Raw genomic sequence first — 17483 nt, 5'->3', positions numbered from 1 at the left:
AGCTCTCTGAGCCCGCGGGACCTGAGCCTTGGCCCTCCTAACCTCTTTCCTTTCTCTCTCTCTTTTCCCTCTCTCCCTCCTCCCCCCCTCGCCTCCGCCCTTCAGGTCCGATCTGTCCTGGGTGCCATGAAAGCTCCACGCAGGCCTTACCATGGAAGGCTGTGACTCGCCCGTCATCTCGGGGAAGGACAATGGGTGCGGTATCCCTCAGCACCGGCAATGGACTGAACTCAACAGCACCCACCTCCCCGACAAACCCAGTAGCATGGAGCCGCCCGCAGGCGAGAGCCACGGGCCCCTGGACAGCCTGAGGGCCCCCTTCAACGAGCACCTGTCGGAGAGCAGTGCCGCTGCCTCGGCTGGGCCTCCCGCCGAGCCTGCCAGCAAGGAGGTCAGCTGCAACGAGTGCTCGGTCTCCTTCGCCAGCCTCCAGACCTACATGGAGCATCACTGCCCCGGCGCTCACCCCGCGCCGCCCCTGCGGGAGGAGAGCACGAGCGACACCAGCGAGGAGGGCGACGAGGAGAGCGACGTGGAGAACCTGGCCGGGGAGATCGTCTACCAGCCGGACGGCTCCGCGTACATTGTGGAGAGCCTGAGCCAGCTGACCCAGAGTGGGGGTGCATGCGGCAGTGGGCCTGTCCCTTCTCTCTTCTTGAACTCTCTCCCTGGGGCGGGGGGCAAACAAGGGGACCCTTCGTGTGCTGCACCTGTCTACCCACAGATCATCAACACTTTCCACATAGCCTCATCCTTCGGGAAATGGTTTGATGGCTCAGACCAGGCTTTCCCGAATACCTCAGCCCTGGCGGGGCTCAGTCCCGTCCTGCACAGCTTCCGCGTTTTTGACGTGCGACACAAAAGCAACAAGGATTACCTGAACAGCGACGGCTCTGCCAAAAGCTCCTGCGTATCCAAAGATGTTCCCAACAATGTGGACCTGTCCAAATTCGATGGCTTTGTGCTCTACGGCAAGAGGAAGCCCATCCTGATGTGTTTCTTGTGCAAACTCTCGTTCGGGTACGTCCGTTCGTTTGTGACCCACGCGGTGCACGACCATCGGATGACCCTGAGCGAGGACGAGCGGAAAATTCTTAGCAATAAGAACATCTCCGCTATCATCCAAGGGATTGGCAAAGACAAGGAACCCCTTGTAAGTTTTCTGGAACCAAAAAACAAAAACTTTCAACACCCTTTAGTTTCCACAGCTAACCTCATAGGCCCCGGACATAGTTTTTACGGTAAATTCAGTGGCATTCGAATGGAAGGGGAGGAGGCTCTCCCAGCTGGCACTGCCACTGGTCCCGAGCAGCCCCAGGCTGGTCTCTTGGCCCCTAGCACCCTCTTGAACCTTGGCGGGCTCACCAGCTCGGTCCTGAAGACCCCCATTACCTCAGTCCCCCTGGGGCCTCTGGCTTCCAGTCCTACCAAATCCTCAGAGGGCAAGGACTCTGGGGCAGCCGAAGGAGAGAAGCAAGACTGCTTCTCCGAGAAAGCAGAACCAGCCGAGGAAGAGGAGGCAGAGGAGGAAGAGGAGGAGGAGGAGGTGGAGGAGGAGGAGGAAGACGAGGAGGAGGAAGACGAGGAGGAGGAGGACGAGGGCTGCAAAGGACTCTTTCCAAGCGAGTTGGATGACGAGCTGGAGGACAGACCCCTAGAGGAGTCTGGGGCTGCGGCAGGTGGTAGCAAAAAGGACCTTGCTCTCTCAAACCAAAGCATTTCTAACTCCCCCTTAACGCCTAATGTGCTCCAGACCCTGTCAAGGAGCACAGCTTCTACTAGTTCTAATTCCGCTTCTTCCTTTGTTGTCTTTGATGGTGCGAACAGGAGGAATCGTTTAAGCTTTAACAGTGAGGGCGTCAGGGCCAATGTGGCAGAGGGTGGCAGGAGGCTGGACTTCACTGATGAAAGTGCCAATAAAGACAATGCCACAGCACCAGAACCAAATGAAAGCACAGAGGGCGATGATGGGGCCTTCGTCCCCCATCACCAGCATGCCGGCTCCCTCTGCGAGCTTGGGGTTGGGGAGTGCCCCTCGGGGAGTGGCGTGGAGTGCCCCAAATGTGACACGGTCCTGGGCTCCTCCCGCTCGCTGGGCGGCCACATGACCATGATGCATTCTCGTAACTCGTGTAAGACACTCAAGTGCCCCAAGTGTAACTGGCACTATAAGTACCAGCAGACGCTGGAGGCACACATGAAGGAGAAGCACCCGGAGCCGGGGGGCTCCTGTGTCTACTGCAAAAGCGGGCAGCCCCACCCCCGGCTGGCACGAGGCGAGAGCTACACGTGTGGTTACAAGCCTTTCCGCTGCGAGGTGTGTAACTACTCCACAACTACCAAAGGCAACCTCAGTATTCATATGCAGTCCGACAAGCATCTCAACAACATGCAGAACCTGCAGAACGGAGGGGGGGAGCAGGTCTTCAGTCACAGTGCCGGGGCGGCGGCCGCAGCGGCGGCGGCGGCCGCGGCTGCAGCCAATATCAGCAGCTCCTGCGGGGCCCCCTCACCCACCAAACCAAAAACCAAACCCACGTGGCGGTGTGAGGTGTGCGATTACGAGACCAACGTGGCCAGGAACCTCCGAATCCACATGACCAGCGAGAAGCATATGCATAACATGATGTTACTGCAGCAGAACATGACCCAGATCCAACACAACCGCCACCTGGGCCTGGGCAGCCTGCCTTCGCCCGCCGAAGCTGAGCTCTACCAGTACTACCTGGCCCAGAACATGAACCTGCCCAACCTGAAGATGGACAGTGCTGCCTCAGATGCCCAGTTCATGATGAGCGGATTCCAGCTGGATCCCACCGGGCCTATGGCCGCCATGACACCTGCTCTAGGTGAGGCTGACCACCTGTGGGTTGTTTTTGTTTTTTGTTTTTTAAATCCTAGGAATTTCATTGGTGGAGAGTGGGGAGGGGTGGAGACTAGGCTGAGATGATCCTATTGATTGGGTGGATTTTTTTTTTCTGCCTTTTTGAGTTGCTTTGTGGAAACTAGTGGCTTACCATCCAATATTTCCCCTCAAGAATCTCTTGACTCTGTGGACCCATATGGAAGACTTTATGTATTCAACAGAGCTGTGATTGTATTCTGGCCGTGTTAGGCCAGGATTAAAATTCAAGTGTTTCCTCTAGTTTTTGGCTTACGATCAACCTTCTTTACTGTTCCCATTCTCCCTTTCTCCTCGTCTCTTGCTTAACTTGAAAAAATCGCCATAATCGCTCAAAACTTTTGGGGTCCATTAAATATTTATCGAAACTTACAGGAAACTGTATAGCTGGGACAATCATCTTAATAAGGGGGAATAGGGACAATTGCCTCAATATTTTTAATAGGACCAATCATCTCAATAAGAATTGGAAACCGTAGCAGACCTTACTCAGATAACCGCAGGCTGGTTCTGGGCCGACCTGGGAACCAGCCAGAGAGATTTCTCAAAAGTGTTCCGTGCATTTATGAGGATCTTGAGGAGAGAGTTGTTCTTTTTCTTTCTTCTTTTGGATGAGTTGTTGATGATTAGAGTCGTTGGGACTTAATTGGGAATTAAATTGCCCTGGAGATACTGTAATGAGTGGTGTGATAGAGGAGAAATGAACAAATTGTAAAATTGTCCATCAAAGAAAGTGAAGTTTTAATAGCAGCTAGATGCTGGTTAATGGAACCTTTGTTGCCAGGAGAAACAACTGTGTTTTAGAGAAGTTGAGTTGGCTGTGTTGAGAGGCCAATGGTGATAGTCGGCCGTTAATGTAACAGTTATTTGAGATAATCAACTCAAAAGAAGAAAAGGATTTGTTTGGCTCATAGTATTGGAGGTTTTGGTTCATGGTCACTTGGTTGGCTTCTTGCTTTGGGGGCCCACAGTATGGCATTGCATTATGGTGGGAGTGCGTGGCAGAGAAAGTTGCTTGTCTCGCAGTGGCTCGAAGTGATAGGCAGAGGAAAAAGGGGGTGGGTGGGTAATCAGGGTCCCAGTGTCCCTTTCAATTGTCCCAAATGACCGTAAGACTTCCGACTAGGTTCTACTTCTTAAAGGCTCCACCACCTGCTAGAGAAGGCTGTGAACCAAGTTGTTAATACATGAGTCTTCGGTGCACACTTAGTCCAAGCAGTAAGTCTTACCAGTTGGATTCATAGATCTAAAATAGGACCAAGAATATATAGGATTTGGTTACAGCACAATGTGAATCTGTGGATAGAAAGAGTCATGGTGACTTCAGAGCTAAAGAGAGCTCCTGTAGTAAGAGGATGCATAAATCAATCAAGGCAGGTACTTAACCACTTGAACTATGCCTCCCAGCCCTGAGAAAGTTTGGATTTGCCTATCATCCTAACTCTTCCCACCTCTCCCTCTGCTCTGCCCGCCATTTGCATTCCATCGTATGGACTTGGCATGGCAAGTCTTATTTGTCTCTGCTTCTTTGGAGGACTTCTCCTGTTCACTCTGGCATCCCACAAGTGACAGCCGAATTTCTCTGTAGAGCGATACTGATGCGCTGAGGTTGGACTTAAAACGTGGAGAAGATTCGATGCTTCAGGTGGCTGGCATCAGAAACAAATATTTATGTTTGCTCCTTGTCTTACGCTCCGGGCAGTTTCTGCTTTGACTGAACACTGTATGTTTTGTGGATGTTGCTTGCCCTTCATCCCCATGAAGGGATAGAAGGTTTTTTGTTTTTTTTTTCTTTTCCCCCCTCCTTTTTCTTTTTTCTCTCTTGTCCTAAAAATAATGTTGTAGCTATGCCTCCTCTCACCAGGGGAGAGACAACAAGCAGGGAGCATCCTGAGCCTTCTGGAGTGCACGTGTGGAAGATTTCTGGCTTGCTAGACTGTCCCTAGACTTCAGATGCAGCTGGTCCTGCTGCATGGAGCTCGTACTGATCTTTTCACTCGAGGTGCAGTGTCAATAAGAAAATCATTTTATAAAAAATACCATCTTTTCTTTGATGAGCCATCTTTTCTTGGATTCGGATTCTAATCAGTCATTAAAAAAAACCCACCTCCCCCCAAATAAGAATACCCACCTCGACCCCCCCCCCCTGACCTGCACACACTTCAGCTCAGGAATAGGGGATCACAGAAAATAGAGCCAACGCTCAGCTTTCTGTGGCTGGGTGTTTGTAGTAATAGAAGGGAGGCTGCTCTTCCCAAGACTTGCTGTGCTTGGCTTTCTGCCAGGTAAGGTGAGCACATTCCTGATTGATGTAGTGCAGGTGGTGGGGCTGCAAACGGAACGACAGGCATGGAGAGAAAAGAGGTCTTCTAAGGCCCTTTTAGGGACTGTGTGCTCCCCTCAAGTTTCCTGATCTACTTCCTGTATGTGTACCACTGGGACTCTTCTTGACCTTTGGCTAACATGGCAGACATGTGCATCTTCACAGTGAGCTGGGCACTCAGTAGAGGGGCAGCTGGGATATAAGGCATGACCTCTGCCACACAACAGCTGTCCTCTGGTCACCATGCCGGCTGTGACATGTTCCTATATGTGGTTCATTCTGACTGACAGAAAATGTGATGGTCTGTGGTGGACCTGTTTCACACATTGCAGAGTCTATCCTGGTAGAGAGTTTGAGATGGGGCAGGAGCATTGATAGGTAGGATGTTGACAGGAGGGTATGATGAGGGATAGAGAAAACATTCCTGAAATCTTTGTTTCTGAGCTGTGTTAGTTATCTAACACAGTAGCCACTAGCCCCATATGGCTATATAAATTTAAATAAACAGCAATTAAAAAATGTAGTTCCTAGCTGGGTGCTGGTACCTCACATCTGTAATACCAGCTGCTTAGGAGGCTGAGATCTGTGGATCACAGTATGAAGCCAGCCCAGACAGGAAAGTCCATAAGACTCTCCTCTCCAATTAACCATCAGAAAACCAGAAGTAGAGCTGTGTCTCAAAGTGGTAGAGTGCTAGCCTTGAGTGAAAGAGCTCAGGACAGTGCCCAGGCCCTGAGTTTGAGCCCCATGACAAACCACAGAGAAAAAGAACAAAGGCAGTTCCTCAGTTGCACTAGCCACAGTGCAAGTTTTCCTTATCCACACGTAGCTGCGGACTGTGGATATCAGGGGTGTGGAACATTGCCACGATGAACGAACATTCTGTTACTCAGTGCTGGGCTGAGTGAACTCCGGACTCAGTTCAATTTTTCATAAAGGTTTTGTGTCCTAGATTGAATCTCTAGTCATTTCTAATTGTGTATGGGGGGGGGAAGGGGGAGGCAAGGGCAAGGGGCTGGACTTTGAGATTCCATTATACCCAATGAGTGATACTGCCTTCTAACTTCTCTTGTATCCTGAGGGGGCTGTTTTCAGATCATTCAAGAGGTTATGGGGAGAGAATGGGGGAAGGGGGTGATACTGTTCCAAAAGAAATAGACTCTTTATCTGACTTACCTAAGTGCAACTGCTCTGTACATCACCTTTACAATAACAATAAAAAAAATAAAAAAAAAACAAAAGAGGTTATGGTCAGCCAGGTGCAGCGGTTCATATCCGTAATCACAGTTACTCCACAGGTAGAGATTTAGAAGGGTTGTGGTTCCAAGGGCAAGCCTGGGAATAGAGTTGACAGAACTTCCTCTCAGCCACCAAGCCAGTTACAGTAGTACAAGTCCACGTGACTGGGAGAAGCCAGCCATAGGTAGGGAAGGCTTGGGCAAAAAATATCAGACATTATCCAAAACCAAGCTACAACAAAAAGCAATGGGGAACATGGCTAACATGAGAAGAGTGGTTTTTTTTTTTTTTTAGCAAGCATAAAGTCCTGAGTTCAAACTTAGTGCTGCCCACATACAGATATGGAGGTCCCTAGGTTTTCCTAGATGTTCTTTGCCTGAGGATGGAAAATATAAAGCCTTCTGCAAACCTTAGAATGTCTAGAGGAAAGATCCAAACGTGTCAGGTGGACTTTGTTTTCCAGCCAGAAGCACCTTGCAACACTTGGAATGTGACTTTGTTCTCCTTGGACCCCAGTGGAGGGTGGCGGAGGGCTGGGTGGTATCTCGGCCGTGGCTGTGAGCTTGGTCTCTGATTTTCTTCCTCTGTCCTTCCCATAGTGGGCGGTGAGATCCCCCTAGACATGCGGCTCGGGGGAGGACAGCTGGTGTCAGAGGAGCTGATGAACCTGGGCGAGAGCTTCATCCAGACCAATGACCCGTCACTGAAGCTCTTCCAGTGCGCCGTCTGCAACAAGTTCACGACGGACAACTTGGACATGCTGGGGCTGCACATGAACGTGGAGCGCAGCCTCTCCGAGGATGAGTGGAAGGCCGTGATGGGGGACTCATACCAGTGCAAGCTCTGCCGCTACAACACCCAGCTCAAGGCCAACTTCCAGCTGCACTGCAAGACGGACAAGCACGTGCAGAAGTACCAGCTGGTAGCCCACATCAAGGAGGGCGGCAAGGCCAACGAGTGGAGGCTCAAGTGCGTGGCCATCGGCAACCCTGTGCACCTCAAGTGCAATGCGTGCGACTACTACACCAACAGCTTGGAGAAGCTGCGGCTGCACACGGTCAACTCCAGGCACGAGGCCAGCCTGAAGTTGTACAAGGTAAGGCCGACTCCCCCGGGGACCACGCTTTCGACACTGCACGGGGTGACTTGGGGGCGGGGCGGCAGCATGCTCTGTCTGGGACCAGCTAGCTGCTCTGTGGCAGGGTCAGAGGCAGCCACTTCCGAAGGAGCAGAGTTGTGAGGATGGCTTTGCTCATCTGGTTCGTGGCTGATGGTGTCTCTTCTGGGCCACATTTTGGGGGGACAGGTCTAATGATAGCAGCCCCGGTTGTTCTGTTTCCCATGTGACTGTTGGTGTGGTTGACTGTCTCCTTACAAACCACTGGCTTCTGTGACTCTCTTTAGCCTTCCTGTCCCCCCCCTCCTATTTTTTTAATTTCCAGTCATCATTCCTGTGTCTCTTTTTTCTTCCCTGGGTCTTCCCTTAGCCCACCCCTCCCCCACCGCCCAGTGGGTCATCCATGTATGCATGCATTCACTCATTCATCTAGCCAGCCAGGTATACACTGAGCACCTTATACATACCAGTGTTTTGAAGGCATGCCTACATTAGTGCACAAGATAGTCCCCCCCCCAAAAAAAAAAAAACAAAAAACAAAGCCCCTGCCTGCATAGAGCGTCCATATTTTTGGAAGACAAGATGAGTGATAATCACAGTGAATAAGTGATATACTGGCTGGAAGAAGGGGAAATAGGGTTCTTTAATGTTATTTGTGCCTGTGTTTGTGTCTCCTTTCTTCTATTCATCTTTTATCTTTTTTTTTTTCTAGGCTTTTCTCATCTGTCCTTTCTCCCTTAATCTGTCTTTTTTCCTTATCCCTTTTCTACTCCTTCCTACCCCCAACTCTGAAACAGACAGTAACAGAGGGGGAGGGGTTCCGGATACTGTAAATAGTCCTTTCACTTGCCTGGCAGGATTGCTCCAGACGTTTCTATCGATTTTCACTGGACTTAAAGCCTCACCTTTTTCTCTAATCATCCCATAATGGCTTTAGTATGAACAATCAGGTAGGAATCGCCATAAATCTTCCCCCGCCTCATTCCACATACCTTCCATTCCCTCATGCCGCGCTCTTTCCCTTCTCCTCACTTTTATCATCAGTCTCTCCTCTTTCCTTTCGGCCCTTTCCCACAGGTTTGGGCCAGCCAGTGTTGGGCTTTTGCCCAGCTAATATAAGCCCCTGTCTATCCATCACAGATTTAGACTGAGACTCTACTTAAGGAAGGATTCTGATCCTTTGCCCATATCGGTCCCTGCTGGCTTGATGACTGTAATTCATTTTATGGCTGATCGTTCTCAGGGTGGCGGGGGTGTGGGGTGGGTGTGGGGGGTGTACCATGGAGACAAAACCATTTTGGGGAAAGGAGAAGAAAGCAAGGGTGAGGTAGTCGGGATAGAATGTTCTAGAAGGGACTTCTGACTCTAGCCGTGGTGTACTGGGGAAAGTGTGAGACACCAAGTACGTGAGAAACGCACTGGACTGCTTGGTTTTGTGCTGCCGTTGCCCTGTGGGTAAATTGGAGTTCTGAACTGGCCACAGGATGGTGCCAGTGTGGCCAGGACAACTTGATGGTAAAATAACGGGGGGAGGGGGAGATGGGCGGAAAGGGACCCGGCTAATAAATCGCACAGAGAATTGGTTGTGGCCGTTGGGGGTTCTGTGTGGCGGAGGTGGTGCGAAGCTGGCCTCTTCCATCCAAGTGTGTGGGGGGATGAAATTGCCCTTTAGATGATGACATGTGCACGGTGGTGACGAACGCTCCGTGCCCCGTTTCCTGCCTCCAGTACCTCGGGTAAGAATCTGCAGGCACTTGGCTTGGCTTTTGAAAGTCCTAGAAAGGACAATTTGCTGAGAAGACCCCTCCTTTTGGCCCCTAACCCACACAGATAGTTCATACCTGGGGTGTCAAGGGGAAGTGGAGGCAAAAGATAGAGTTTATGTGTTTCTCTGCTTCTAGCTTCTACCAGGGTGCTTATTTATTTCTAGTGATGGCTTTTGCTCAAAACTATGTAGCATGGGTTGAAGGGGCTTAAGTGGTGAGTTGCAAGGTAAAATGTGGGGACCAGCCTCCAAGGGAGAGGTGCCCTAATCATGCTTCTGTCTGCGGTGTCCCTGGGGGTGAGCAGTCCCCGAGTTTCAGTGTAGAATTCCCTGCATCAGGAGCCAAAGGTCATTAGTCTGGTCTCATTAGCTCTTGGGTAATGAATGTTCTTCTGCTTGCTGAGGCTCCTCTGGGGGGCGGGAAGCTCTGTCACCCACTGTGGATGACACAGGCAGGATGATCATTCTGGCCCTGTCCCCGAGCCCTTTTGTTCCTCAGTGTGACTAAGACAAACTTCTCTTGTCTCCAAGGGGGCTTCCTCTCGCTGGGTTCCATCAGTCCATGCATTTGGGGTGGGGTTTGGAGGTGGTTCGAGTCACTTTTTCTCAAGGCCCTGGTGTGGCCTGTAGTAAATGGAGATTGATTGCATGTTATTTTTCCTCTTGCTAATGTAATCCATTAGCCCGGCACATGCATAATCAGTTTAGAGCACAGTTAACTGGATGTAATCGAGTTCTTTACTGTCTGCTAGAGAAACTGCTCCAGATGGAGCTGACCCAGGGAGGCCACTGGATTCCTCACTCACTGCCCGCCTTGCCCAGCTCTGCCCTGCCTCCCACCCCACCCCACCCCACCCCACCCCACGTGTCCCCGTTGCCTGGCAAATTGTTCATGACTGGGCCAGGAAACCCCTGAGGTTGCTTTCTGCTGCACCCACTGAAGCAGCCCTGAATTGTTTGTCTTCCACTGTGCCTCCGGCCAGCCCCCTCTCAGAGAGGCTTTTATTGCCCTCTTCTTCCCTTCACATTAGAGGAGACAGGGCCGAGGTCTCAGGAGACCCAAGTGGTGATGTGGCTTTCTGGCTTGTCATGTGACCTCTCACCAGCACACAGGGTCACTGCCCTTGTTGCTAGTCCAGGCGGAGATTCCCTAATCGGAAAGTCAGACTCTCAGACTGCTCACAAGTCCGAAACTCTCTGAGCCACAGCATGGTGCAACAAGTGGAAAATTCCATACTGGATTTCATGCAGTGTAAACCCAGTGCAGGTGCCTCGAAAAGGATCGCATCAAATTATGTCCAGTGGAGATTCGGCAGGGAATTTCATGTTTAGATCTTGGTTCCATCCCCAGCAGATCCCATTATGGAGCTACAGCTATTCTAGAGTGAGAAAACAGTCAGAAATGCAAACCACTTCTGGGTCCTGATCGTTTTGAAATAAGGGTTGCTCATCCTGTGCATGTGTATGTTGCTGTAAGAACTGAGCTCTCTGAAAGTACAGGGCCTTGTGCTTGTTAGGTAAGTGCGGAACCACTTGAGTCACTTTTCAGATAGGGTGTCATGCTTTTACCCTGGGCTAACCTTGGTCATGATCCTCCTCTTTCTACCTCCAGAGTTGCCTGTGCCACCATGCTTGGCCTTGTGGGATGATTTCGAATCCAGATCATCAGAGGGTTGGGCTAATCTGTAGAAACCTGGTGATGTTCCTTTTGGTCTAGAATTGCCTAGCTTGGATTATTATTTAATCTCATTTAAAAAATGAGATTGATGTTCAGTGTGCGCTTCCTCTCCACCTCCTGGAAGAACATTAGAGAAGGGGAAGGTGCAGAGCCAAGGTCTCGATATGAAGCTCCTTACTTTTCCCTGGACTCTCCGGTGTCCAGAGGGTTCTTGATGGGCTCTTTGTAATTCCCCCACCTCCCATCTTACACAGTGCCCTTTGTGGTCTTATCTCCATGGCCACTCATCCATGTCTTAGCACTTGACATTGCAGGGCCTTTTGGTCACCAAAGGCTCCAGAGATGCTGCATGGAGTGTAGTGACGTGTAGTCATTGGCATGGACATGTGTTGTGGAAAGGGTACCCAGTTCTCATCAGCATGGGCTCCGAGACCTCATGTCCAGGTTTCTGCTTCTGTGTAAACATATCACTCTCCTCTTCCCTCCTTCCATTTCCTGTGTGTGTGTGTGTGCGCGCGCGCGCGTGACACCATGCCTGTGTCTTGCTCTCTTCCCTGGCTCCCCTGACAATGGGACAGATCCAGAGTGGGCGCTCCTGGATTTGTCTTGTGTATCCGCCTATGTGGCATCAATGGGGAGCTTCTGAGATTAATTCCTGGTCTGTTCTTAGGGGAGGAGGAGGAGAAGGAGAAGGAGGACAGGAAGGCAGTTGGAAATCTGTGTACATCTGCCAGTTCCCAGAATCTGCTTTTCACATAGATTTTTTTTCCCCCCTTCACCTGAGTCATTAGAATGGAAATCCGTCAACTTTAGCTGATAGATTAAGACCCCCACCAGAATCCATTACTCAGAACAACTCCCAGCTGAGGGACCTCTGGTTGGGGCTAAGACCCCAGCTTTCCTGGCAATCTTAAATTTGACCAAAGAGGGCTGTCTACCGTGGAGCTCTGTCTGGGCCACATTTAACCAACCTGCTTTGGGCGAGTGAGACAAACAGGAGTGTCTAAGCCACTGGTTTTTAAAGTAGAGGTAGAGAAAGGCAGTGACATTGAAACATTACGTATACACAGCCGGATTCAGCAGATGGCTAGACTTCTGCTCCTGCCCTCCTCTGAATGTTTTGCCGGGCAGGAGGATGTAAGAGACTCTCCTTTGGGATAGTCTCTGTTGGGATCTGGGCATGGTAGCACATAACTGTAATCCCATCGACACGGGCGGGCAGGAGGATTGCTAGTTTTAGGCCACCCCTGGCATAAGATAAGGGTAGTAAGACTCTGAAAACCAAATAATGCAATCCTATAGCTATGTCCTGGTGACTCATGCCTGTACTCCCAGCTACTCCAGAGTTGTTAGGATCGGAAAGATTGGGAATTTGAGGCGAGCTTGAGCAAAAGAAGATAACAAGACCCTCAAACACAAATTAGTTTTGATAAAATGTTATTTTATCTGGGAAGATACACACAGCTGTTGTGCCTGTGTGCTTATTGAAAGGAACCCAGAAGATGGAAATAGGAGGTTGCTTTTTTTTTTTTTTTTTTTGGTCGGCCGTGGGGCTTGAACTCTGGGCCTGGGCGCTGTCCCTCAGCTCTTCAGCTCAAAGCAAGCGCTCTACCACTTGAGCTACAGCGCCACTTCCGGTTTTCTGGTGGTTTATTGGAGATAGGAGTCTCATGGTCTCTCCTGCCCAGGCTGGCTTTGAACCGTGATCCTCAGATCTCAGCCTCCTGAGTAGCTAGGATTACAGGCGTGAGCCACCAGCGCCCGGCTCAGGAGGTTGCTTTTTAAAATTTTTCTTTGTTGCCATTTTTGTTTGCCATTTCTTTTTGTCCTGTTTGTTTGTTTATCTGTCTTTGGGGAGGATTAAGGGGGGCACAAATGGAAGGACAAAGGGTGACAAATGCAGCAGTGGTACTCACTGGACACTACGTTGGAAATGAGCTATACAACTTGTGGGTGGTGACAGGAGGGAAAAACTGGAAGACAGTAAGGAAAAGGGGTGGTATTGTCCAAAGAGAAATGTACTTTGTATCTAATTTATGTAACTATAACCCCTCTGTGTATCACTTATATAGCAATAAATTAAACACCACCACCAACAAAAACAATGTACTGCTAGTTACTTAGGAGGTAGAGATGGGGAGGATCGCAGATGGAGGCTAGTCCAGGAAAAGAATATTTACTAGACCCATCTCAACTAGTATCTGGGTTCTATGGAACATGCCTGTTAGCTACACATATGGTTGAGAAGGGGAAGTTCATGGCTGTAGGCCAGCCCAGGGCAAAAATCTTTGTATGACTCTGACTCAAATAGGAAAAACAAAACCTGGACATGATAATATGTATCTGTTACACCCCCCCCCCCTGCTGTGATGGGAAGGGAAGTATAAACTAGGAGGATCACTGTTCAGGATGGCCTGGGGAACAAGAGACACATCTCATCTCAAAAATCAGTAGAGCAAAAAGGGCTGGAGGTGTGAATGGCTGCAAGGAGAAGGCATTCGCCTAAACAAACACAAAGGCTCTTATTTCAAACCCTAGTCCAAAAACAAAAACAAAACGCACGTGCGTGCGTACCCCCCCCCCCCCCCCCCCCCCGTGTGGCCCTGGGCTCCCTCCCCAGTCCTGTACCAAAAGGAAACTCAGTCTCTTGCCCCCAGCAGAACTAAAGTTTTAGGATGGACAGACAAATCAAAAGGCGTAGCAAACTCAGAAGAGGACTTTGTTTGGGACTTTCCTACCTGGTCTCCTTAAGGGGTACGAGGGACGGGCATCTTAGGAGGACATCTGTGCCCTGAGGACCATTGATGGTGACCCATGGCCTTTGACTTGCCCTGACAGTGAAGGCCATGAATCCTCCTGTCCCTTCTGCCCTGTGTGGTTGCTGTTCGAGGCGCTGATGATGCACGTGTCATCTGGTTTGCATCGAGATTCTGGGGTCAGTTCCCTCAAACCTTGTTTTCTCATTAGGTAGACATTTCTACTACTGAGGTGACTTTGATCCCTCATCCCTCCCCCTACCACCTCCCCCCCCCAAAAAAAAAAAATGGAGGCATGAGATTGTTATCCTGAGGGTGATTTAGAAGGTAGGAAAAGCCAAATTTTAGCACGTGTTGCCATCTTGCCCTCCTTCTTTGGAGCAGCCAGAGGTCTGGCGTTCATTTCCTTCAGAGCGTGGCTAGGGCTCTTTTCCTGGGCCAGGAGATGCATGTAGGCCCCCACAGCTCCGTGCTGGAGAGCTAGGCCGGGTCCTCCAGCCACCAGTCATCCTATGAAGGTTGAAAGACCAGTCTTGTTTTTTGGTTTTTTTTTGTCGGTCGTGGGGCTTGAACTCTGGGCCTGGGCGCTGTCCCTCAGCTCTTCAGCTCAAGGCGAGCACTCTACCACTTGAGCTACAGCGCCACTTCCGGTTTTCTGGTGGTTTATTGGAGATAGGAGTCTCACGGTCTCTCCTGCCCGGGCTGGCTTTGAACCGCGATCCTCAGATCTCAGCCTCCTGAGTAGCTAGGATTACAGGCGTGAGCCACCAGCGCCCGGCTAAGACCAGTCTTGTTTGGGGCCAGATTCCTATCAGAATTAGGTTAGAGTCATCAGTGCTGTAGGAACATGTGACCAACACATCTCCAGTGGATGCACAGTGGGGAAGGTTATCCCGCTGGGAAGGTTCCTTGCCTTCCAGAAGCTTCCTACTTTGCTGTTCTAGCATCTGAATCCCCTCGTAGGTATTGGAGTAGATGCTTGGTATCTGAAGGTGGCTGGTTCCAAGGAGACTAACCTTGAGGAAACACTGCACAGGCATCGTACCCAGAGTTCAGGACTGTACTTCTCATGATGTGGGATTCATTTTTCCCAGCATGCCACCCAGCTTCTACTGTCCGCATGCGGCCTTGGAGCAAATCTCTCACCCTCACCCGATTACTTCAACTAAGCACACTACCCTTCACCTGGCTTTGCGGGTATCATTTGCTCTTTGAAAGGCATGTTTTCACAAAATTCCGGACAAGGGAACAAAACACAAATGACAGCAAGGGACTGACAGAGAGGGCTCATCCATATCAACTGAGGTGCATAATGCATGTAGGCACTGAACATGTTTGTTTTGGCAATTTCTTTTGATGTTTTAAAATTTATTTATTTTTGTAAACTATACTTGGTCAGAACCATGTGTGCCAAGCCTGGGGATAAGATGTGCCTGACTGTATTTCACAATGCTCAGCTGATGGCTTTAGACTCACGCTTTGTGTAGATCATTCAGTGCACACGCCTTTGTGTTAAGACACTAGCGGGGTGCTTGTATCCAATGCCTATAAGAATAATGTTAGCTACTTGGGAGGCTAAAATTGGGAGGATTGCAGTTTGAGGTCAGCCTGGATAGAAAAGCTCATGATACTCTTTCGAGGAGCCTCCTAGATGTGGTGGCTGTTTTCCTAACTACTTCAGAAGACCTAAAATAGGCAGAAAGAGGCCCATGTGCACTCTTGGGTTAGAAACTGGACCCTATCTCAGAAATAATCAACATAAACGCCACATGGCTCAGCAGTAGAACACCCGCCTAAGCAAACCTCAAGGCCCTGAGTTCAATTCCCAGTATCACTGCCCTCTCTCTGACCCACCTGGCCTCAAAAAGCAGGCGACATTCATGTTATCTTATAGCTTTTGTGCTTTAGCTATCACACAATGGAATTGAAATTGTATTAGCCATGTCTTGTATTTAAAAGTGCCATTTATTATGCCACTTGTTGAAAAACCAGTTTTACAACCACGAACCTTCACACTTTTCTTTTATTCTAAATGTTTACTTTCTCTTTGCCTGCCTGCAGTCCTTTGTGTGGGCAGTAAGGAACACATCAGACCCAGGTCGAATACTACCATGTTCTTTTTTACCCCGTTACTATTCCATGTTTTTCTGAAGTATAAGCCAGTACTGAAATGTAGATTGTTTTTGTGTGTGTGTTCAATAGTAAAAGCAATATGAGTGTAGTATGTTCATCATCAAAAATTTGAAAAATTCAGGTGGGAAAGAGACAATCAGCCTAGTTATACTACACAGGGACATGTGCCCTCCCCCTTTATCTTGCTACTTTTTTTTTTTTTTTTTTGGGTCCGGTAGTGGGGCTTGAACTCTGGGCCTGGGCGCTGTCCCTCAGCTCTTCAGCTCAAGGCTAGCGCTCTACCACTCGAGCCACAGAACCACTTCTGGCTTTTTTCTTTTTGCTTATGTGGTGCTGAGGAATTGAACCCAGGGCCTCAGGCATGCAAGGCAAGCACTCTACCACTGAGCCACCTTCCCAGCCCTACTTTTTTTTTTTTTTTTTTTTTTTTTTTTAAGATAAAGTCTTACTATGTACCTAAGGCTGGTGTTGAAATTGGTCATCTTCCTGCTTATACTTCCTGAGTGCTTGGATTACAGACCTGTGCTGCCATGATTGACTTTTATTTCCTTTATTTCATCTTTTTTTCTTTTCTCTTTTGCATATGACATAGGCATTGTACAAAATTGGAATGGTAGTGTCTCTATATAGTATTATACCTACCCCCTTCTTTAAAATACCTTTAAGTACTTTTTCCATAAATTTTGTTGTCGTTCTGGTTCTGGGGCTTGAACTCAGGTCCTCTTGACCAGATTTCATCATTGGTGCTCTACCACCTAAGCCACATCCCCAGTCCAGCATTTTTGCTGATTAATTTGGAGCTAGTTAATTGGAGTCTCACAGACTTTTCTGCCATGACTGGCTTTGAACTTGTCTTCCAGGTCTCGGCCTTCTTGAGTAGCTAGGATTATAGTTGTGAGCCACTGGTGCCAGGTGTACCTTTCCAGTAATTTTTAAGGTGTGAAAATCCTTTTTCTGCCCTCCAGTTTGACTCTTCAGAAGTGTAGGACCGTTCTGTCTAGCTGCTGTCTTACTGAACTCTTTCAGTGCTTTCACAGATAGAAATGTGTGTGCATTTGTGTATCACATGTAAACGTTGTTCACTTTAAAACTCTAACTGTATCTAGATCTTTTCTTTATTCATGTGACTTTACCATGGAAATAATTTCAGGTCCATAGATAAAGATCTAGGTTCTTTTTATATGTGGGGGGGGAAGTGGGGGTGGGGTGGGGGGAGTTTTGGGGAGGACTAGCCTTAAACAAACAAGGTCTTCCTGCCTCACCTTCTCCAAGGGTTGGGATTATAGGTATCTGCCACCCTATCCAACTTAGGTTCTTTATTGGTTGTTTTAGTTTTGGTGCTGATCCCAGAGCTTGAACGCAGGACCTGAGTGGTGCTGTCCTTGCTTCTTTGCTCAAGGCTAGCACTCTTATCACTTGAGCCATAGCTCCACTTCAGACTTTTTGGTTGTTAATTGGAGAATATCATGGACTTTGCCACAGCTAGCTTCAAATCACAGTCCTCAAATCTCAGCCTCTTGAGTAGCTAGGATTATGGATGTGAACTACCAATGCCCGGCCAGTTTACATT

General features: G+C 49.1%; 1 protein-coding gene across 5 annotated transcripts in view; it reads left to right on the top strand.

Moving 5' to 3' along the window:
* The window catches only part of LOC138815348 (zinc finger homeobox protein 3-like), a 243070-nt gene that overhangs the window by 88336 nt on the left and 137251 nt on the right, over nucleotides 1–17483 (top strand). For all 5 annotated transcript variants that reach the window (XR_011368300.1, XM_070004683.1, XM_070004680.1 and 2 more), the window contains exons 2-3: nucleotides 106–2849; nucleotides 7064–7560. Coding sequence is in view for 4 of the 5 variants with exons in the window: in XM_070004683.1 (XP_069860784.1) it covers nucleotides 152–2849; nucleotides 7064–7560 (3195 nt within the window). In the remaining variant the exon portion in view is untranslated. The remainder of the gene's footprint in view (nucleotides 1–105; nucleotides 2850–7063; nucleotides 7561–17483) is intronic.

Source organism: Dipodomys merriami, unplaced genomic scaffold (genome assembly GCF_024711535.1).
Source record: "Dipodomys merriami isolate MVZ:Mamm:240054 unplaced genomic scaffold, mDipMer1.0.p SCAF_64, whole genome shotgun sequence".
NCBI lineage: Eukaryota > Metazoa > Chordata > Mammalia > Rodentia > Heteromyidae > Dipodomys > Dipodomys merriami.
Note: the sequence above shows the minus strand (reverse complement) of the source record. Positions and strands in the feature narration are given on the sequence as shown.